A 23,120-nucleotide genomic window follows, 5' to 3' on the forward strand; every position below is an offset into this window, starting at 1 on the left:
GCTAGTAAAGGGAATTTAAGGGGAGATTATTTCACCCAGGCCCTTATACTATTCACCAATCGAGTTCCTCTATATGTGCTTTTTGTTTTGTTCCTGCAAGCGTGTTCTTGAGCAATTATTTTATTTTGAAGAGTCTTCGACGAAGCATGAGTTCTTGTAAAATGATTTTGTTACATGTCCGTCAACGGGCCAATTTTAAAAATTAACCCCAACTTACTAAAACAGCGACAAATATTTAGAAACGGAAAGAGTAGTAAGAAAATACCAACCTACTTTATGATTCAAAGGAGATTCTTCAAACTCGACGATTTGTAGAAAAATATGTCCACCCAAATACTGAACCAGATAAACAGAAAAGAGTAAAATGCAAGTAAATGTCCTTGAATCTGGGTGGCTAACTCCAGAAATACAAAAAAAAAATTGCGACGAAAAAAAGATATATTAAGCTTTAGAATCATTAAAATCTTGGAGAACGATATCCGCCACAGACGGCGGACCGGAACACAATCAGACAACTATGCACTGATCAAAAAAATTAAGCAAATGACTTGCCCGATTCTGAGATGTATCCCCTTTAACAAAATCAAACCTTCTACCAAACTCCATCACTTCTCTAATCTCATGAACTAAGTGAACAAAACCAGATCCGTCAGTACCCATGCCCTTCCCAGCCGCCAAGACCAAAGTACAATCTGTCTCAACAATTATTGGGAGCTAACTCCACTGGAGTGCAAGAGCCATGCCCTCCATGCAAATGCTCAGCTCCGCCTCCTCAGCGTCAACACAGTGGAAGAGTGTACGGCATGCTAAGAAGATGATTTGACCAACATCATCACGAAGAATCATTCCAGCGCCGGCAGAGTAAGGCGTTACTGAACGATCCATCAACATTCAGTTTCACCCATCCAGGTGGTGGCTTAACCCATTTCGAGGTAATAACACCCGCAGCACAAGAACTTGAGGTGCGCGAGTATTTTCATACAACAACTTCAAAAATGGGGTCAGGTGGTCCAAAACTTGTCTAGGCGGGTGAATTAGTGCCCGGTTTAGTCCGGATTAGCCACGCTGGCTGTTTAGGTGATTCACATTTTTTCGTTTTAGCCCTTGAGAACGAAATACAATTTCTTTCTCATTCCTGTGAATGGATTTTTGCAAAATGTCCCTGTTTTCTTCATATATTCCATTCCAGCCCGTATCTCTTCATATACCGAAATCTTCTCTTTCTTTCTGATCGTGGCGTTGGTTCGTCTTCTCCCGTAACCGTCCGCCTCGACGTCCATGGTGGCAACGCAATCTGTAGGCGGCGAGGATGCCGCCCGAACCCCAGCTTCGGTGATTAGCTTTCTTAGCTTCAAATTATCTTATGCAATCTTTCTTGGCTATTCTATGTGCTAAGGTTCAGATGATTTCATTTATATTTGTTTGTCCCAACTAGTTGATCCATTGGATGGTTTGTTAATGCTCGTGCTTGTAGATACGTCTGAAAGTATGACTGGAGCGTCTGGAGTCGAGATTTGCGGGTGTCGAGTTTGGTGAGCTCCACCTTGACGCTACTCTCGAGCTCAAACCACATTCGTTCTTGTAGTACGCAATGATGTGCTCACCGCATGCACCAGCGAGGTCCACCGTCCCCTCGTAGATGTCATCCTGTCATCCACAATTCACTCTTTTCGTCCCTGGATGTTGAATGTGCGCCCTTATAGCAGCAACCAGTCACCGCCGCCTCCAGTGGGAATCAAGCCCACCGCCCACCACATGCGGCACGGGAGGCATGAATGTGATCATCGGCGTAGCAGAGGATGCAGCCTCGGCACTTGTGGAGTCGATGTCGTGCATGGCGAGCTCCAGAGCAACCCCATTGCCAGTCGTGGATGATATGGTCTCAATGAGCACGCGGTGAAGCACGCATCGAACAAGGAGGACGATGATGAAGGCTAGCCACCAGTGGAGAGCATCTAGATCCTAGTGGTGGCGGGTGTTGATTTAGCGGCCCGACGCAAACGATGTTTCATCGTGGGAGAGCAAGACATGCCGGACCACGAGCGTGTATGGGAGGTCGTCGGGGAGGAACGGCCGCGGGAAGAGGTGGCAGCAGAGGGACGTCGGCTAGGAGAGCACGACGCGCCTGAGCTGACGGGGAAGATATGTTAGGCGTCCATGCATGGTCGGAGCCGGTGTCGATGTCAAAGACAACACCGTCATCCAGGCGTGACACGGCCCCAGCGAGATCTCCCATGGCAACTGCGGATCTTGGACAGTCAGACAACAAGACACGAGTGTGAAAAAAAAAGTGGGTTAAATGATAGGATATACTCCGATAGGTGATGTTCATCCACTTTGTCGTAGTTGACCGCACACATGGCGTTGAATTCATTCACCTGTGTTATTAAAGACGAATGTAAGACGAATGTGAGATCATTAGACAAGCACCACGACTGCATCGGAGCAATCTCACACAGGGAGAACATGGTAGTCGATGGCCGGGTATTTGCAAGAAAATAAATCTCATCCGAGTACCGTTGCACACGCCTGTCGTCCTGCTCTCCGCTGACTCCGTCCGTGGTTTTGATATTTTCCAATATCCGGTGTACGTGCAAAACGTAGGGATGCAAGCAGAGTCCTGCTTATGTTTAGTTTCTAGACTGACCTTTGAATATATAAGTCAAACCGTGAACAAAATTTCTAAAGCACTCCCAGTTGGCACTGCAAGCAGACGACAGTGAGTACTATCAAAATTCAGAGAGGCTGTGAGTGCACGTTCGGCTCCAGGTGAATTAGTAATCACGATCCATAGGCCACAGCTACCTGGTAACTGACGACGCTTAAGCCGCAATGGTGTAGGTGGCCACAGACTATGCTGCGCTGAAACTGCGGTGCCGGGTCACAGGCTTCAGTTAAATTGGCAACAACAAAAGAAGAAGAAAAAGAACCCCTCTTTGCTAATAACCGTATCGGTACAATTCTACAAGACACAAGCAAAGTCATTGATGTACAACAAAGTCCAAGAAGAGTAGAGACGAGCAAAATCGACGAAGAAGCGAGAAAGAAGTGCACACTGTCCAATTACATGAAGGAGCAGCAGAAGTCACACGAACTAGAGACTAAACTCCCTGCCTAACTCAAAACCAAGCCATCGATCGACTCCTCTACAGACAACTACTGCCCGCCCTAGTGTGAATTCCCACTCTTGCCCTTGCCCTCGTTGTCTACCACCACCGGTGAGTCCGGATCGACCAGAGGCGGCGGGGGCGTCAGGTGGAAGGGCACGAGCTGGGCGGCGGCGGCCGGGTTGAAGGACCCGAACTTGGGCGTCGTCTCCGCCACCCCGGAGAAGCTCCGCGCGTGGAACGAGAACGACCCTCCCTCGCAGCCGTCGCCCTCGCTCGCCGCCGCCGCCGTCGCCCGGGGCACGCTCTCCAGCGCGGCCACGCGCGCGCGCCGCCGCTTCGCCTCGGGGCGCTCCTCCTCGCCTTCCGCCGGCGCGCCGCGCTTCTCGGGAGCCGGCGGGGGAGAGGGCGGCTCCTCCGCCTTCGCCTCCGCCGCCAGTGCCGCCATTTCTCCAGGGATCCCGATCGGGCTCCTCCGCCGGGGCCAAGAGCTTCGAAGAAAGCTCGAAAGCTCGGGGAATTTTCTTCCCGCACCTCTGCTCCTCCGATCTGAGTGCCCGCGCGCGCTGACGGTGCTAGTGCGCTTGGCTCGGCACGCGCGTGGTGGGGATCGCTCGGCTGGTCGCGGTCACATGGGCGCTCTCGCTCTCGCTCTCTGGCTCTCTCAGACTCGGGCGCGGATGAGTGACGTCACGCGGCGGGCAGCCCTGACACCGCCTTGCGCTCCACCGTTGTCGCGCGTGCGCGCCGAAAAGGACGTGACCCTGCTCCTGCGGGGCTCGCTCGGTCGCTCCCAACCCGTAGCGTATAGGCCTCCTCGCCATTCTTATCGCCGTGATCAGCTAGCTCATCATCCGTGGGCGTCAGGTCAGGTAGTGCCGACTAACTTTTGGAATTCATGGACACGTCAGGCAGGACATCACAAGATAACGTTCCCTGCGCTTGCTGATTAAGAAGGGATGGGCTTGCAATTGCAAATTTGCAAAAAAAAAAGAAGAAAAAGATTAAGAAGGGACGGGACATTTCACTTGGATACGTAGTCTAAATTGAAAAGGAGCAATTGCAAGTTGCAAGAACTCAACAACTTTGGTTCAACCGAAAGAAACTTGGGAGTACTCGAAGAAGAAGGATGTGTGCCTTCCCGTGTTTGATCAAGGAAAGAGGGAGTTGATCATCTCTATCAAGGCAACGATTTGGGATTCCAGAAATCGTTGGGCGCATGATGATATGGGTTTCGATGCGATTAAGTCCGTGGAAACAATTATGGAATCCGTATCTGTGTTGGAGAAGAAATCGGCTGCGAGCTCGGTGAGGCAGTCAGGACCGACTTGTACCCGGCATGGTCCGCCTATGGGGACTGCTAAAATTAACGATGATGGAGCGATTAATGAATCTGAAGGCCGGCAGCTGGCGGGATGGTGATTCGTGGAGGTATTGGATCCATAGCAGCCTGATGCTGCGTTTATGAGAAGATCGTTGATCCTCTGGTCATTGAGGCTTTGGCTCTGCGGGATGCTTGTGCTTTTGCCAAGGAGAAGGGTTTTGCGCTGGTCATCCTTGAATCTGACCGTGCGGATCTTGTGCATCTTTGGGCACAGAGGATTAAACATTGAGCAGTAACTGTTCCTATTTTTTGTGAGATTGAGGAGTTGAGCCAATGTTTTACTAGCTTTGAGAATTTTTTTAGGCGCGAGGCGAATTTCGTGGCTCTGTGCTAGGTTTGGAGCTTTGAACGGTGTCTCTGTAGATTGGGCTGATAGTGCCCCGAGTTTTCTTCATCACAGTGTTAGAAGTGATTGTAAGCAAGTGTTAGCGAGTTAGTAAGTTGGCTGTTTGACCTCAAAAAAGAAGAAGGATGCATTGCCTAAAAGAAAGCCCGTTGGGCATGACCGGCCCAGAGTTAAATAAGTGCCACAGGCTTCGAAACACTGTGGCCCAAATTTCTCAAGCGTGGGTACTTTGTTGGTGTCGAAGGAATGCAGAACCGGGCCAGATTGTATCGAACTGAACGCTTTCTGATCCTCTAAAAACAAACCGAATTTACCATTCTGACTCTAATCTTTACCAGCGATTTCGGTGACATGCGTGTCTCAATGCATATGGTTGCTCGAACATGCCTTGTGCTTATGTGTCCTTTTGGTTCCCCCGTGCTCGAACTGAAAGCTAGTAGTACCACGCCAGAATCAGAATCATTTGATACAGAATGCACAAACACTGGTCTCCGCAGAGGCAAATGAAAGTACGCACGAGTTTGCGTTTCCAAATCTCACCACATATTTGCCGCGCGCTTGTGCAGTTGTGCTGGTGTTACACAGGTGATAGACTGATAGTAACCATTGTTGCAGATACCGCTGGCCGATGCTTGCCGCGGACTGCGGCTGCCGACCGACACTTGGAATAATCGGGATTCCGTTATTCTCAAAGCATCGGCATCGGAGAGAGGAGGCATCTCTCACGACATGAAAATGCTCTAGGCGAGGTACGTCAATTGTCTAACGCCGCGTCCATGTCCGTCCATTCCTTTCATCGAGTAAAACAAGAGAAATTCTACTCCAGCACACTGCTGTTCTGCAGGATGCTTAAACGTGCACGTGTACGGCTCACATTGCCGTCAAACAAAGGATCTCTCCCCGCTCGACCGTTCAGCACGACGCGTGTCCCTACAGCCAATCGCATCACGCCACGCAACCCTAGATATTTTCCTTTGCCGGAGCAACACGTGTCCCGGCGGGTGACGCACCGGACCACCCCTGAAGTCCTGACCCGCACCGGTTTGGGGAGCGCACGAAACCAGATCCCGGCCAAATGATTTGGCGACGTCGCCGTGATGCGCGCCACGCGTCCCGCCGAGCAAGGCGGCGCCGGCGCGTGGCCCTGCAACCCCGGCCGTACAGCAACCGCTACCTGGCACGTGTCCGAGCCGCTGCCGGTCGCTTGAGTCGCCGGCACTCCGTTTGCCGCTGTAGAGCACGTCAGATAAAGCTCGCATGATCTGTTTTGAAACGGACGGAATTGCTTTTCTGAACGGACTCTGTATGATATGGATACGGGATAAGATATGCAGTGTCTGCTCCAAGATATTTGTGACCGACGACGGCCTGTTGTTTACTCTGCAGTCTGTACCCGTATGCGCAACAACGGCGCTGCCTGTCTGGGCAGAGCTGGATCGGACCGATCTTGCCCTGACAAGAAGTCCATATCGGCGCTGGTCAAGAACTCAAAAGATGCAAGACAGACTTGACAGTCCACGAGTGGCACTGTAGTGTTGTTCGGTCCTTTCCTCCCTGGTGATGCATGGAAGCACGTACCGACGCACGCATGGAGACATGGAGTCCAGAGGAATTTAGAGCGTGCCGATGGGGAGATATTTATCGGGAAAGTTCGGATTTGGATCGCCCAGGACCCAGGTGCCAACCACCGTAAGCAACAGCGGTTTGGTTGGTTTGGGCCCGAGCCGTCCAATTGTCGCGCGGCCGCGGCGACACGAGGAGTGGTGGGCGGCTGGCCGGGTCAGGGATCTCGGGTCCGTCCCGTGCCGTGCGTGCCAAGCGCGAGCGAGCTTACGTATATAACAGGCCACCGGCCGGCGCCGCCTCGAGCCCGATTAGGAAACCCGTACGAGTAACCACGCGACGCACAGTCAGCTCACAAACACCAGAAGATCATATCAGATTGGGTCGGGCTTGCGCGGCAGCGGGGAGAATGAGCGAAGGCACGCGGGAGATGAGGCAGCTGCGGGGCGCGGCGGCGAGCAACGGCACCAAATCGAGCGGGAGCGGCGCCGCCGTGGCTGCTTCGGACGAGTGGAACGGGGTAGGGCGCTGCATCGGGGCGAGGATCCGGGGAGTCAACGTGGGGATCCTGGACGAGCAGGTGCTGGTGCTCGTGTTCCGGGCGCTCAACTGGGACCCGCAGGCGCTCTGCGCCACGGCCCGGGTCAGCCGCCGCCTCCGCGCCGTGGCGGAGCGCGTGCTGTGGCGGGAGCTCTGCGTCTCCCGCGCGCCGCGCATGGTGTCCGCGCTCACCACCACGACTTCCGCGGGCGCGCGCATCGGGGGCGGGTGGCCGGCCCTGGCGAAGCTGCTCCTCTTCTGCTGCGGCGCGGAGCGCGCCGCCGTGGTGGGCCACTTCGCGCCGGTGTCGCGCTTCTCCAAGACGTCCGGGCGGAGCTTCCTGTCGCGCCGCTGCGGCGGGGACCTGCTGTACGTGTCGGACCCCTGCGAGCACCCGGTGCCCGGCGATGCCGATACCGACGACGTCGTGGGCGCGTACCGGGGCGTGTTCCGTGGGTTCATGCGGTCGCGCACGCGGGCGCGCCTCGTGGGCGGCCGGGCGCCGCTGGAGCCGCGCGTGCGGTGCCCCTACTGCGGCGCCCGCGTCTGGAGCATGACGGCGGCGGGGCTCGCGCCGCGCAGCGCGTGCCAGCGCCTCGGCGCGCACGAGGGACGCCTCGAGTACTTCGTCTGCGTCAGCGGGCACCTCCACGGCAGCTGCTGGCTTGCGCGGCTCTCTTCCTCCTCCTCCAGCGAGGGCGAAGACGAAGGGAAAGGGAAAGGGAAAGGCAGAGGCCGGCGCGGCGGCAGTGGCGTCTCTGACTCGGACGACGACGACGCGTTCGCTGCTGCTGCTGCCGTCGACAGCGACGAGGACGGCGGCCGCATGGAGCTGTAAAGTCAAGAGTAGTGTTTAGTTAGAGCCGCATGACATGAAGTTGTACTAGAATCTTTCTTCTTCCGTTTGTTCTGTTCTGTAAGCTGGAGATTAAATCTGGTGCGTGCTGCGGTGTGTGCTTCAGAAATCGCAATCGACTTTGTGCAGCTGTCTTTTTTACCGGTTCAGACGAGGCGCGAGCCGCGAGCCCGCCTTGCATTGCGCTTCCGAGTTCCGACCGCCGTCCGTACCCTCACCCTTTACGGCGAGGGTCACACGCGTGTGGGGGATCTCTGATTCCATTTTGGTTGACCCGATCTGACGAGTGACTTCCGAAGTTCCGATCTGAATCCGGTGGCTTTGTCCGGGCCAAATGCACGCGCATCTACCACGCAACTACGGTCTGCAATGCTGAGAGGTAGTAGAAACGAGCTACGCTGTTAATCACAAGGGAAACCTTCGATGAATTGATGCCTCGCGGTGGCAGGATTTGGGCTGTCATGGGCGGAAGAGGGGAAGGCTCGGAGCCGGGGACTGTCGTACTCGAAATTCAGAAGTTTCAGACCAGAGTGCCTCGTTCCTTTCCTGTATCTCTCCCTTTCATAAAGATTGTCGTGACTTTGAAACAGCCATAGTTCAAAGCCGCGACAATCTTTATGGCACAGAGGTAGTAGATTTGTACATGCAATTCAGATTTGGTTGGAACGTGCGTGATTCCAGCCGGCAGCCTGCAGGTAATCAAGCTAGGCATCCAAGAAATTTCTGGCACATTTCGGTAAACTATCTCTGAATCCCGTTACATCCTTCCACCCAAGCGCAAAATCCCTAAATTCTGTAACATTTGCTCAGCTAGTAAGCTGGCTACTTAACTTGCTGTGGTGCGACAGAAAGGATTAAGGTGATGCAGTACAAGTATTTGTGCAGTGGTAATCAGGGATTACTGCCACTTAGACCTACTACAAAACGCGCGGCAGAGGCGTAGTAGGTTCCAGACTTTGTAACAGCAGCCAAGAGATGAGATCTCCTGACTGATTGATCGCGTAACGACACATCTACATGCTAAAAGTTTTCGTAACAATCTACATGTTACAAGTTAATACTTCAACCCCAGCTCTATACCACACGGTATCATAAGATAAGCATGAGAAAATAGCTCGTGTTGGAGCGTTACAACAAAACACGCTGCAGGTCTCGTCCTCGGCAGAAAGGATAATAATATGACCTGTTGGTCCGTTTGCAGTTTGCCTTGCGTTCGAAGTGATCAAAGTGATGTTGTAGCTCATACGCACACTAGCTTCGAATATGGTCCTCCTAGTCCTAGTGGATAATGCCCACATGCGCTTTATTACTAGGGAATGGCAAAAGGGCAAAAGCAGCAAAAGGCTTGCGTAGTTTCGCACATAAACAACCTGTTGCGTGGTGTCGCATGCACCAAACAGGGCGAGCGATTTGCTCGTAAGCAATCTTAGGAGCGATTGCTCTGGCTGTTCGGTCCCCAGAAAAGGCAGCAACTAGTAGGAACGCAACTCCCAAAATTCTGGTATCAATACTTCTCAAATCGGATAGAATAATCTACTTACTAAGCACATACTCCAGTTCTTAACCGGGTTAATTACAAGCTAAGTAATCCCCTATTGTGGCTGCTTTGATGTCTCCGGCGCAGGTTAAAAACAACACTAACCTGCCCCAACACTGCGCCACCAACAAGTCCTTGTAAAACTTTGAAGCCAAAATATTGGGTAAACATGCCTCAAGTCCGAAGGCATAATATTATGCTTCCAAAACAAACCATTTATGCTGCCTTCAGCTTGCCACTTGATTAGTTTAATAACACCAAGACAGATTCGGACGACCAAAAGTACGAACCAATCAGTGAAGATCAAGCGACCGGGACCAGGAGTTTCAGGCTACATTTATGAAGAAAGGAAACCCTACCATCAAACCTCAATTTCTGCTAGGATTGTAAGATTAGTACTCCACTTATGTGATGGAATGCACAAAGCGACAGGGAGTAGGAAGGGAGCAGGAGTACCATACAGCCCACGGTCGTTCAAGTGATAAAGACAACTATGAATTAATACAACTCAGCTACCAAACATGCTTAACTACACAGTTCAACTACTGGTGAGGGCAAATAAACTGAGAAGCTGAATAATAATGCTTCCCCTCAGCAAGCAAATGAATGTCAAATGATGATCATGCAAGAAAATGGGAGGTCCCAATCCCATGACATGATTCTAACTCAGAGCAACGAACTGCTAGAGAAACTTAAGTCGTGTAAACATGCAGATGACACACAAATACAATGCGAGCTAGAGAAAAGGAAGTCGTGTAAACATGCAGTTGATACAAAAATACAATGCTTTGCTAGATACCAAATGCTACTTTCTCATGTCATACTTCTGAAATCTGAATGTGTGACAATGGAACTGAAGCTACCGTATCCGAATCCAGTGACAAACAAGTATAAACAGCTGGCCACTAGAGATGCACCGTTAGGTGTAAAATGATCAAGCAAAGATTCACACAGATGCAACAAAAACAATGCATAGATCAAACATCTAACAGATGCAACTACAGAATATAGATTACAGTAAGCTCATTATATATAGAAGATAACCACCAAAGTGAATACCGATACGCAGTACATTTTTACCTAGGCTACTTGAACAAATAAATAGGCAATGAGCGAGCGGTGGACAGAAAAGCGAAAATAAACAAAAATGACAGGGTAACATAACTGTTTCTTCTAGCCCTCCAGAAGCAGGTTTCAAGTGCAAGTATTCCCTAAACCAATAAATTCTCTTGATTTGCTCTTCAGATCCAACTAAAGTTAAAGGAGCAAAAGAACGAAACCGGCATCCACCTCCTTGAAAGCAACCGTAGACCAAACTACAGTCTTTGCACTTTGCACCAGATTCCCTGTCCAACACCCATCATAATTAGAACCACGAAAGATACATTTCAAGGAAACAAACCAATTCAAGTATTTTCATGGTTTATCACGTAACATTATAGAGTCCGACAGCAGGCAGTTGACTAATTGCTACAGGTGAATCTATTTGATTGTTGACACAAGAAAAGTAGAAAGATGGCAATTTAATTGTGCCAAAGCATTTCCAATTGATCTTTACCACTTCTCTAGTTGAACAAAAAATACAGGTGGAACTACATCGCAATTTTCATCTTGTCAATGTCGAAATCACACATTTCTCCAAATTTATTCCTCTTCGTCCACAAATCAAGGAGCTATATAGTAAACATAATCTGCATGTAATTGACAAAGATCACACAAATGGATTTAGAACCAACCAATGTGGGCATGCCAGGATCGAGTCTGGTGCTCTATGCCTGGTTGTCGCTCTTGCGATCACTGTGCTCACGCTCCTGCAGCAGCGAGCCAGCCTCCTCATCAGCCTGCGCGGACTTCTTCTGCGCCTCCTTGGCCTTGAGGGCCTGCAGCTTGATATGGTTGTAGTAAGCCACCCCCAAGAAGGCGATCCCGTAGCCGAACAGGTTGATAGGGGTGACCGTGTCCCGGATCACGGACCAGGAGAAGGCAATCAGTAGCCAGTCCTTTACTACTCCGGCGACATTCATGGTCAGCGCAGAGGTCTTGCCAACGAGCAGGAACACGGCCAAGTTAAGCGCAAAGGCGCAGAGGGAGTTTGTCCCGAACACAAAGAAGTCCGGCTGGAACGTCCCGACCGCACGCAGCCTGGGCAGCTCGACGAAGATCCAGGGCACGAGCAGGAAGCCAAGGCAGCAGGGCGCGACATAGTAAAGCGAGGTGATTGGGTTGAGCGAGATTCCCTTGGAGGTGAGCAGGATCTGGATGAGCACGAGCCGCGTGGCCTCAAAGGCGACGGCGGCGAGCTGTAGCGCGACGCCGCGGACGTCGAATCTAGCCTCGCCATAGGCGGCGATGGCGACCCCAAAGGAGATGGAGAGCATGTTAAGCATGGAGGAAGACCTGAAGGTCTCCTTCTTGAATAGCACGCCGATGGAGTAGACGGCGACGGGCATGAGCGCCTTGAGCATCTGGATAAAAGACACGGAGAGGTAGATGTATGCGGAGTTGGAGAACCAGAGCGACATGGCGTAGAGCGCGCCGATGGGGACGACGGAGGATGTGTAGAGCTGCGGCGTCATGGGCGGCGAGGAGGGCGGCTCGACGACGCGGAGGACGCGGACGAGGCCGACGGCGAGGGAGGAGCAGAAGCTCATGTGCACCATGGTGAGCGAGATGGGGAAGGGCCAGTTGTACATCTTGGGGTCGAGGATGTACTTGTTGTAGACGATGACGGCGAAGGAGAGGAAGATCCAGACGGCCACGTAGCAGTAGGAGAGGAGCACCTTCCGGAGCACCGACTCCGACATGCCGCCGGCGCCCCCGCCGCCGGCCATGGTTGCTCCTGCGCGGCCGGGTGGTGGCGGCGGCGGATCTGGATCCGGGGGGTCGGGGCGCGTGGGGGAGACGCGGTGGACTCTGCAGGAGGAGGGGAGGAGGCAGAGGCGGATCTGAGGATTTGGGGACAGGCGAGGGGAGAGGAGGTGGGGATGGGGGGTTTAGGTGAGGGCAAGCTTGGACTGGGTGCGGTGGCCACGTGGAAAATTGCGTCGTTCCGATGGGGAGCACTTTGACTTGTCTTTCGTTTTTGGTTTTCCAGCTTCTTCTTTTTCTTTTTCTTTCAGGAACTAAATCCACTGTGACGTTGACACGGTGCTGTAAGGACGAACGTGAACTGTCATGCGATGCGTTTTTTCCCCCTTCTTCTGGTGGAACTCATTGTGTGACATGGTCAATGAGCCGGGCGAGGACAGATTATGGTAAATCATATTGAGTTGGTGCCATATGGAAAAGGATGGAATGACACGATTATTTGGTTTATGTCAGATAGCGCCAATAATAAATTACAGTTGACAGGTTCTAGCTTGTCGGCGGGGCTAAAACCGTGATGACGTAGATGGCGGAAAAAAAACGAGACCTCATGCACAGTGGTTAAGGGCGGATAACCTGTCATTATGGTTGGGAATAAGGGTTTAAGGGTTAGAAATGGAGCATTGGTGGTGTTTGAGCAACAATCTCGACCATTGAACCTTAGCCTATAGGATGGCTGAAATGACGTCCAACTTTGGTGCTACGGTAGAATAAGGCATGGATGAATAAGGGCACAAGCATGTAGCTGCTGCCTGTGCTGTCCATGCGGGAGATTACCCAAGATTGGAATTTGGTTAAATAAACCTAATCAGCCGAAATAAACCTTGTCAATTGGCGTGAGAGAAAATAGCAATGAATAAATGCTTACCTAATTTTCTTCATTATATATTGGTATTTTTGGCTCTTGAACGCTCAAATTAAATCTCTTCTTCCTTGTCGGTGGCCGTTTTGTTAGCAAAGAGTATTCTTGTCCATTGTCTTAATTTTTAGTCAGTAGATAAGTTTTGTACTCCCTCCGTTTCTAAATACTTGTTGCTGTTTTGCACTAAAACAACGACAAGTATTTAGGAACGGAGGGAGTATATCTCAGTAAGCTTGCGTGCCACACTGTTAAACCTAACATTTTGCATCGTGTCTCCTCGGAAAAGTATAAAATATAATATTCACTTGAAGGGTTGTGATTTAGGAAAACATTAGTGTATTTTTAGTGTATAAGTAAATACATGGTGGATTAGTGGAGATTGGTGGACTTACGGTTCTATCGTTGACATGATGGGCAATCTTAAACGGAAGCAACGACATGAATGCAGGCAGATTGGTGGAGATTGATGCAGATTGGCAATCTTGAACAACAACAGTGACATGAAAAAGTTCTGTTTACGAGGAATAAATGATGTGAGATGTTGAGAAAGTACATAAGAGTGTTGCTACATGAGAGGGTTTGTCGTGTAGAATTACATAATCCATTATTAGGATTACAATTAAATTATGCGAAGTCTGTTACTGCGCATGAGGTTTGTTTTTAAAGTTGGCCTAGTTCGTTATTTGTTGGCAGTTTACAGTACCGAGTACTCCACTCTAGCAAAAAGGGAGTGTCAGCGAAGAATATTATAGGCACATTTTTAACATCATAAGGTCCGCATACAAGTATTAGTATACTGAAAAATTATAATTAGTAAAATATCCTTGTGTTATCTTGCGATTTATTCTTTTCTTTTACCTAATGTTTGCTTGTTTTAATGGGGGTACTCCATACATTTCTATTGGAGTATTTTGGAGCACCGATCAATATGGAACCTTTGATGAAAGAAAATTGAAATTTAATATTCATATTTATTTCAGGAATTGTAAAAGAGTTCATTTGTCTTATGCGTTTATTTTATTTGCCAACTGAATATCACGAAGGTTTGGCGATCTCTTTCCAAATCTTTAGACAGCTTTGTATAGCACGATCAGGTCATCATTGTTAGGATTAAATTGATTGAATTGCATTTGCTTCCTTGTAGATCTTGTATGATTGTCCATATATAAGCCGGGAGAAAACATGCCATCATCGGAAACACCAAATCTATTAAGGAATAAGTAGTAAAAGCAAGAGGACAACCCAAGGCTCAGCTAAGCTTTACGACAGTCTGTCAGAAGGAATCTCTTTCGTTTAGTTTCATCATCATGGGTTACTGTGTGTAACAAGGGGGGCGTAATCCTAATCAACGTTGGCGAAGCATGTGCAAGCGCACTTGGGTGCATCATGCACGCACCTCCAATCATACCAAACCTTGTTTCTTTACGGAGGATTGGATCTGGATTCATAAACATACGCTCCAGTACTTACCTGTCCTAGTACTTCCATCAGTTAATTATTACTACACGCTTAAGCTCACCTGCGTGGATCACACACGCTGGTAAGTAAAACTATATTATAATTCTTGTCTCAAATTTGTTTAAAAATGAATGTATCTATTTTTAAAAAACGTATAGATACATGTAATATTTCGACAAGAATTATGAAACGGAGAGAGTAGTTCTTTGCACGACGAAAAGTTCAAAACTTAAAACACGGCTAGTGCCGGGGAATTCAGCAGAAGCTTACATATGTCCAACCGGTCGATGTCTTGATATTTAAGAGTCATTTTTGCTTGATTAAACAACGCCATCGCAGAATGCGTCAAGTCTCTGAAGCACACAGCCTTGGATGTATTAGAGGACTTGAATGCAGTGACAAGAACAAGTACTTTCAATTATTCTTCAGAGAAAGAAAAAGAGCGCCGTCAATTATTGGAGGAAAATGATGTTCACTGTTAGGCCTAACTCTCCCGAGTAAAATGTTGTTCGTTGTAAGATGCTAGGCCTGCATTGTCCTTTTCATCATGTCAGGATACCATTGTCATTACGAGAATACATAAGGCTGCAATTATATCCGAACACTTTCCTACACGATCTAGCTACCGACATGGTTACTCGACAATGTAATAGAGGCATACAAATTCTGAAGTAAGTGCACGCACAGTGACGAGTGACGGTACCGACACGTACCAGAGCTTCAGCCTGGATTCCGTCCGGCGTTCTGGGCGGAAAGCCCTGCACTTCGATCGCAGAAAAGAAAAGGGAAAGCACCGAACTTTGACTCGTTCCTGGAAATCGCACAAAATAGCTTGCACCGTGTATCCCTGGATTTTCTCTTCAGCGGCAGGGTATTAGCTATTAATATTCCTTGGATTATCTCTTCAGCGGCAGAGTATTAATATCCCTTGGATTTTCGTTTTCTTTTCATCAGCGGCGAAATTGTCGTAATCTTCGGCCGCTGCTGCCGCCGTCCGGCCGTCGGCAATTTACAACTCATTAGTAACTCCGTGCAGAGGAACAGAGATCACTGCATGGTGCACACCGTGTATCAAAATCGTGGGACAGATTTAGGGCACCTCCAGCAGTGCCGAAGACGCTTGGCCGGCCGATGCTTTTGTGGAAAGAGATTTAATACTCCCTTCGTTTCATGATTCTTGTCTCAAATTTGCTCAAAAGGAAAAGAAACAGTCACTTGGGCGGGACGACAACCCCCGCGTCGCCCTCCTCTGGCGACACGGGGGAAACCCTAGCCACCGCTAGTTCTAGCCCCCCTCTCGCCCTTCTCCCCCGCATCGCCGCCGTTGGAGGGGGTGCCGGCGAAGCCCATGCACACCCAAGGAAGGTGGCGGCGGCGCGGGCTTCCCTCCCCTCGCGGCTCACCCTCTCGGTGGCGCGTGGTGGCGGTGGGGCTAGCGGGCGCGGCCTCCCTCTGGCGACGCGGGCTGCTCGGGCACGTCGCTTTTACGGCGACGCGGGCGGATCAGGGGCGTGGCGACGGGATCTGGGGCCCCTTGCCCAGATCTATGGGTGGTGGCCTGGGCGGCGGTGCGGCGCCTGTCTGGGGCGTGGCGACGGACGTGAGGCGTTGGCGGGTGGGGTCCTGCAGGGCGGCGCGGTGGCCAAGGTGGTGCTGGTTCTCCGGCGTTGCTTTCGTGCCTTCCCTGGTGGTCTGAGTGGTTCGGCTACAGCTGGTGCGGGCCGGAATTGGGGTCGTCAACTATGTGGAGTCTCGTCCCTTTGGTAGTGGACTGGCCGGCCCGGTCCCCTTGGCAGTTCCTAGTTGGAATCGGAGTTCGTGGTCTGGGCCGGAAGAAATCCTTGCGTGGCTGTTGCTGTGGCCGACGACGATGACGTCTGCGGGCGTCGTGACCTTCATGGAGGCGTCATCGTGACTAAGTTCTAGGTCCAAACTAGTCAGGGCCGGTGGTGTGGTTTTTCTTTGCCACTATTTGGCGTTGTTTGCCGTCTCGGCGTTGTACTAACCTTCTGGCCCTTCTTTTTTAATCGATGATGTCTCCGCTGGGTTTGCATTCTTGAAAGAAATTTTTTTTGCCCAAAACTGAATGTATCTATTCATAAAAATGTCTAGATACCTGTAATATTTTAACAAGAATTATGAAACAGGGTAGTATCATATATGTTACGTCAGCCATCATCGGTGCATGAGCAGTGTTCTCCACCGCAATAGGCGAATATATATAGCCCAAATCAAGTAGAGTACTAATTCTTTGCGCATGAACCACTCGGAGCATCAGACTCCTGATGAAGCGACGATGCCTGCCCCGAGCTCGGAAAAGGTGTCCATGCAGCTAGGAAAGCCATGAAAATTTCCCCTCGCGTCCACGTGAAGAGCCGCGCTAGATTCTGAATCTCTTCGGTTAAGAATGTTTATTTTTCGTGCTCTTGACTCCGTAAAATCGATCTTCCCTTTTAGGATTCAGAAAGAAGCTGTTCTCGTTTCGATTTCACTCATCTTACGTCTCCCTTCTTTCACGAAGTTCCACAGGAAAAGGACGGTCTTACACACTAGCCGATCATTTCCCTTACAAAGCTCATTATAAATTCGCTCCATTATTGTTGCATCGGACGGAAGAAAGCCAAGTACCGCCGATGTTGCGGTGGGGCGGGCCTGTCACGCGTGGCACCAGCACGCACGCGAGAGGCCTGGGACTGTGTCGTGTCGAGCTTAATTAACGAGGCATTTTCGGTCAAACGGTCGTCTCTGCTCATGGCTCACATGCCAGACGGAACCTACCCACGACCGCGACCCAACCAAGTTGACCCGTGTGGAAAACCCAAGTCCGCCACGGCCTTTTGTTCGGTGCAGTTTGGTGGGGTGCTACGATCACAGCAGCGACTTTGCCCCGATACGTGAGGAAGTGGGCAAGGTGTGTAGCAGAAGAAAAGAAAAAAAAAGGTTGGCGATAGCACCGGGATCAGTTGATACGTGAGAAAGTGGCCAAGGTGTGTTGCTAGCAAATAATGATCATGTCTAAACTATAGGAGATGTGTGTGTGTGTGTGTGTGTGGGTGTGTGCCCCCGATGCAGACGTTTCGTTGTGGATGGACTGGGCACCTTCTTCTTCCAGCTTAGTTAAGCAGTTAAGCTAGTCTTGATTACATATATTCTCGTTGTGGCTAGCTAGGGAGGGGGCGCTTTAGTCCCTGTACCCACAATCCATTATCCATCGGCCGTGCGCCGGCTGCATCTGCAATTTGCAACCACTGCAACCGACGTGATCGAGATCATTCCATTCCATGTACTTACTGCGAGTACACTAGCTAGTTAGGCTTCGGTCCGGATAGCGCTGTCTGTCTGTGCTCACGGTGCTATGACGTCAAACACGAAGAAGTATGACAACGATGGATGGCCGGCAGAACGGGCCGATAAACTAGGTTGCATCAAAGCCGTGTCGGCACAACGCTCACGCGATCCGCGGCTGCCGAAACGGCCCAGCAAGGGGAAATAACTGGAGAGGTAGCGGTGTGCTGAACAACATGGTAGGTGTCCTTACGCACGACACAGTGTAACTCTTTTTTAAAGTAGATGACAACACGAGAATTGCTGTATTCATTTAGTGGCAGAAAAACAGGCGAAGTAAAGGATTTGACGAAAAGCCAAAAGTTAGTAGAGCTCGAGCGTTGCTCGCAAAAAAGAACAGGCAAAGCAGGATGTTCAATTCCACGGTGGGTCCTCGCAGCTGCCAGTGTGCTATGTAAGTTTTGTTTTTTAGGGGAAGTGTGCCATGTAAGTTTTTTTTTTGTGAACGTGTGCTATGTAAGTGGGCCGATGGCCCGTTGCAGTAACATACTACTTCGTGAAAGCTAGGCCTTTTATTTAGATCTCGAGCCCATTCCCGTTGCAGATTTTGTTGCAGCCTTGCGGATGATCACATCACTCAGGAACTAATCACGTGCGATGCCGAGACCACGTGGAATGCAATAAAAAAATGCGCGATGCCGAGCAGCGCAGAACGAGGCACCTCCCGAGGGGGCGAGCCGACGAGGAAGAATGTGGCGGCGTGCGCACCCTGGTGGCAGATTGGCAGGCCCGTCCACGTGACACGTTAACTGATTTCACATACGCTAAGGCCATCTTCAACAAGTACCAGCCAGTAATGGTACTAATTTTTTTTTCTCCATTTTCAATGTGTTTTTTTTTTATGGATTCACATGTCATCTTTTTTGCTGTCTTGGTATCCGTGTAATACCTGTTACTTCTTCAAGTAATCATTATTCCTCTCTCCTTCACATTGGCCACTGATTTATTGGTACTCGCGTAATGCCTCTTGTTGCGAAAATTCGATTCAGTGCCCCCGAGCGCTCTCGAGAGAGCGCTGCATCTTGTCCGCACCATTTGCTTTAAGATGGTCCTAGATGTTCTCCCTTATCGGTCCTTCTGTGCCAACTGCTCCTCCCCTTATGGACCAAGCTCGCGGCCTGGTCCAAGAAGTTTACCAGCAGGCCCATCCTCCCTAGCTTCGTCCAAGATTTCCGGGACCGCAAATTTGGGCCTGCATGACCGATTTCACCTGGACCAACTTTCTAAAATCATCATTTTTTTGGGCCCCTGATCGTGCTGGACCTGTTCCGTGCCCATTTGTGAAGGAGCTGGACCTTTTTTGCGGCGCCCAATGTGAAGGCGCTGAAATGAAATAATCCCGATGGGCCAAAAATAAATCAAGTTGGACCGCCAATTTATGGTCCAACACTAGGTAAATATGTTTGGCTCCAGGTGGACCTTAAAAGTGGTACATTACACAACCAAGGACATAGAAGGATATTAGAAGTTTTACATCACACAACCAAAAAAAAAATTACATTTTACATGACCTGGGATGCATTATACACTGTTTTTTCCAAATATATCATATGATCATTTCACTTGTTTTTTATTGGTCGCAAAAGATGGGCCGAAGTCGCCCCTCGAGCCGGATAGCTTCCCTGGCCATCCCAAAACCAAGCTGAGCTGGACCGCCACACCGATATTTGTACCGGCGCAGATCGTCGAACATTCTACCTGGAACTTTCCTTGCGGTACAGTTCAAATTTGTGTCCATCCGCCACATGTTCCTTTTTAATCGTCGCAGCACATGGACCATGACAAAGAGTTGAAGCAGCTACCATTAACTCGCATTAAGATAAAAAGAACCAATTGGGGGGAACTCATTTTATGGCAGCGTCCCCAGCTGTAGTTCCACCCCGCATTCATCCCACTAATGAACAATCCCCATGCGCATAGACAACCCTGTCCGCGGAGTAGCATGCACCGGCATGACTTTGTCCTACATCAAATAACCCTAACTAATGCCTTGTACTTATCACCATGCCCAATTAAAGGCCGAAGCACAGAAGCTGTGACCTGGTTTATTTCCACCATACGCGCACTTCAATTAATACTTGCATGCCGTGCATTTGAGTACCCGGCAGATCAGTACTATTGATTCCATCACTCCAAGCTTTCACTCCCTCTCGAACGGACGTGTATAGGCGCTGTTCGCCGTGTCCTCACAAGCTATGTAAATAACCGACCGGTGCTGCCCTGAACATTGAATCGCCATGCCTATTTTGAATTGCCCGCTTCAGTGAAGTTGGCCCATATACCTTGTCACGCCTTTTTGCACGATCTCATATGAAACCCCCCCAAGGGACAAGTCCACCACGCCTTTATACAGTTCCGACGTGACTACTTCGAGACCAGCCTCTAATCCGTCCTGCAACCTTCCCATCCCAGGCACCCCCATCGATCCTGGCACCCACTTAATACGCAGCCCTTAACTACGTGACCCAACCGAATCCATCTGAGGGGGCCGCCTGGATCACCGACTGCATGTACAGTACCGACTTGACTACTTCAAGCCCCATCGTTTGGGTCCACTTTAGAGTTTGGGTGGAGAACTAGAACGGCACGCAGGATGACAACCGGAGTGCACGTCGCCGAGATTTTATTTCTTTCTTGGTCTTGTATGTTACATACAACAAATATTCTAGCGGTCCCGCCATCATTCGGACCGGGGTGATATGCAAATGCAGCAGTTCCATATTTGCACTACTCAACGGGGGAAACGAAATGTAATGGAATGCCTCAGATAGTGGGAGCAGCATTAAAGAAGTTCTGCAGCCGTCGTAGTTCTTGATCAGGAAGGTCATGCACAGTGCCGACTGCTCCCTATAGTAGTTCAAAGACACAAATCAATGGTGTGTTTCAAGGTTAACTTTCCGAAAAATTTCATGTCATAAGTAATCCAAGAACACTTACCTTGAAAACATGTCAGTCATCAACAGGGGAAAACGTACTTGCCAATCCGTCGTGTCACATGACCAGTTCTCGAACAGCCTTGACACGCAACGGAAAAGGGCATTCAGCAACACGTCGGTCACGTGGTCGTGCAACTTCACCCGGTCGTTCTCAAATCCACGAGGTCCCGCCATAGGATCAATCACGTGAATCCTTTTCAATTTCATGTCGAGGAAGTACGGACACCATCCCTCCTCCAACTGAGCGGGTATAGAGAACTGAGTAGGCAAACGAGCAGAGAATACAAAATTATAGATTCCACGGGGTCTGGTTCGGTTCTATATCTTGTAGTTTGTTGGGTGATCTTTAATTTACCATGCGGCACGACATGATGTTGAAACTCCCGACATCAGATATGAACTGGCTGGTCGTAGACCTCAAGGACGCGGGATCACCTCCCATGAGGGCGCACAGCTGTTGCATCGAATGAAACACATGTAGTTACTAACTGACGGGGCTCAAAATCAAAGTCGTTTGCAAATGCATTGGCAAGACAACGACTTACCGAGAAGTCAGGATCGACGAACTTCCTCCAACGCATTCCATTCGATTCCTTGCTACAGAAGGAGTCGATTTGATCCATGCGTCGGATCAGGAGCGTGCTCATCTCGTGGCAAACATTCCGCCCGAATACTAGCTGCTGCTTCAGAAATAAACCGTCCAGCTTTAGGAGTCGGGGGCATGGGTGCATGAACCAATTCCTGCGGTAAAAGTTTTCAAATTAAGTACATACACAGCGTCCAACGAAATACGTGAAAGCAGGTCTCACCGAGCAAGCGTCGTAGAAGCTGCACTCCCCATCCAGTGGTCTATGGCCATGGTTGCAACCGCCGATGGCGGTGATGGGAACGAACCAACGGCCCAAGGCTCCCTGGCGAAACGGACAGGATGGAGGACTCGCCTCACATTCGTATTCAAATCTCCCGTTTCACCAAAAAGGACGTCACCTCTGGTGTCCCCCCCGTCCATGGCTGCCATCATTAGGACAGACTAGACGTCGTCCGAGAAACCGATTAATCGGTCAATAGCACCCGGGCGGTCCAGCTTGTCTGTGGTAGGTGTGATGCACTGATCCAATACCACTTCAACCGTGCGAGTACCTGCAGAGCCGCCCAAACCCACCGATTGCGGTTGCTGTTTTGCACGCCGGATCTCCACCCCTGCAGGAACATAATTATGTTGCGGTTTCAGAAATTTCAATCACCACAACGTACCACCCCTATATGTTTTTAGCATCAACAGAATTGACGATCCAATGTACAAAATGCTAACCTCGAGACAACGATCTCGCCGACCTGTTGTCCTTAACGTCGGCGCTGTCCGGCCATAGACACTTGCGCGTGTATGGGCTGTGGCCCGTGGAAGACTCTGTGTAAAAATTGACAATGTTCACACGTCAGCACAGTTCGGTATTGCCGTCATAACCCATACGCGGGAGAAATCTCAACACAGCTAACGCCAACCGTCGTCGTCCCCATCTGCAGAGCTTGTCCTGAAGCCGCATTTGGTCACTGACGGCGTTACGAAAGAGCTTGCTCCTCCTAATTCCAGCATGTCAAACAGTATATTAGCCAGCACATTAAATTAGCTAATTGAAATAATCGAACAGTATATTAGCCAGCATGTCGTCTTTGCCATGCACAGCCAGAGGGGCACGCAAAAGCAACTGTGCTTTCGCTAGTTTGTCAGCAAAGGAAAACATCTCCTTCTGGCATTTGTTCCTGAAGTCGTTTGCAAATGACAACAACCTACCGTTATGTTCCTTCAATATCACCGGAATGCTCGAGCCTGCCTGTCAAACCAAAAGTCAACGTTCAATTATATTCATTTCCGATAGAGAAAATAACAATCCTCCAAATTGACCCACTCTAGATGATCCTGCACTAGCAGAACCTTCTCATACAATTTGCTGGTTTCTGGTAAATTTGTTAACTGGAGACAAACAGGTTTACCAACTAACCAGCTCTGGATAGGCAGTGCGGAGATGACGTGCGAAATCACTAGCGCTGGATCCATCAAATAATGATTTGGCAGATATATTGCTGATAGCCGGCTTCCTTAGTATCACTCTCCTAGCCGATTCCTCCATAGGATCAATTGGCCTCGACGCCACAGCCGCATCTGCCGTTACGTTCTCCACCAACGACTTCAACACATCGGGTGGAAGTACACGGCTTCCCCCTTGCAGGTCGCTGGCGTCCGTCATCTTCCGGATTGTATCGCAGTATTGGCCCAGCCTGGGTGTGGCATCGAGGTTCCCGGTGTCGTACCAGTGGCCCAC

The 23,120-nt window shown here is 50.0% G+C and overlaps 2 protein-coding genes across 2 annotated transcripts; one reads left to right on the top strand and one right to left on the bottom strand.

The window, feature by feature from the left end:
* The first annotated feature begins 6,098 nt into the window (after positions 1-6,098).
* Positions 6,099-7,932, top strand: LOC100823864 (EID1-like F-box protein 3). Its single transcript, XM_010232921.3, has one exon. The coding sequence runs from the start codon at positions 6,810-6,812 to the stop codon at positions 7,776-7,778; it is 969 nt and encodes a 322-aa protein (XP_010231223.1). The 5' UTR covers positions 6,099-6,809; the 3' UTR covers positions 7,779-7,932.
* Positions 7,933-10,341: 2,409 nt separating this feature from the next.
* LOC100834405 (probable sugar phosphate/phosphate translocator At2g25520) lies at positions 10,342-12,293 on the bottom strand. The gene is made up of 2 exons (XM_003568149.4): positions 11,070-12,293; positions 10,342-10,679 (listed from the first exon to the last, which is right to left on the bottom strand). Exon 1 carries the CDS (start codon positions 12,162-12,164, stop codon positions 11,103-11,105), a length of 1,062 nt encoding a protein of 353 aa, XP_003568197.1. The 5' UTR covers positions 12,165-12,293; the 3' UTR covers positions 10,342-10,679; positions 11,070-11,102.
* Between the last annotated feature and the right edge of the window lie 10,827 nt (positions 12,294-23,120).

This window comes from Brachypodium distachyon, chromosome 2, assembly GCF_000005505.3.
Source record: "Brachypodium distachyon strain Bd21 chromosome 2, Brachypodium_distachyon_v3.0, whole genome shotgun sequence".
Lineage (NCBI taxonomy): Eukaryota > Viridiplantae > Streptophyta > Magnoliopsida > Poales > Poaceae > Brachypodium > Brachypodium distachyon.

Excerpts from the sequence above, each read along its gene's own strand:
- LOC100823864 (XM_010232921.3), top strand. The coding sequence starts at position 6,810 with ATGAGCGAAGGCACGCGGGAGATGAGGCAGCTGCGGGGCGCGGCGGCG.
- LOC100834405 (XM_003568149.4), bottom strand. The coding sequence starts at position 12,164 with ATGGCCGGCGGCGGGGGCGCCGGCGGCATGTCGGAGTCGGTGCTCCGG.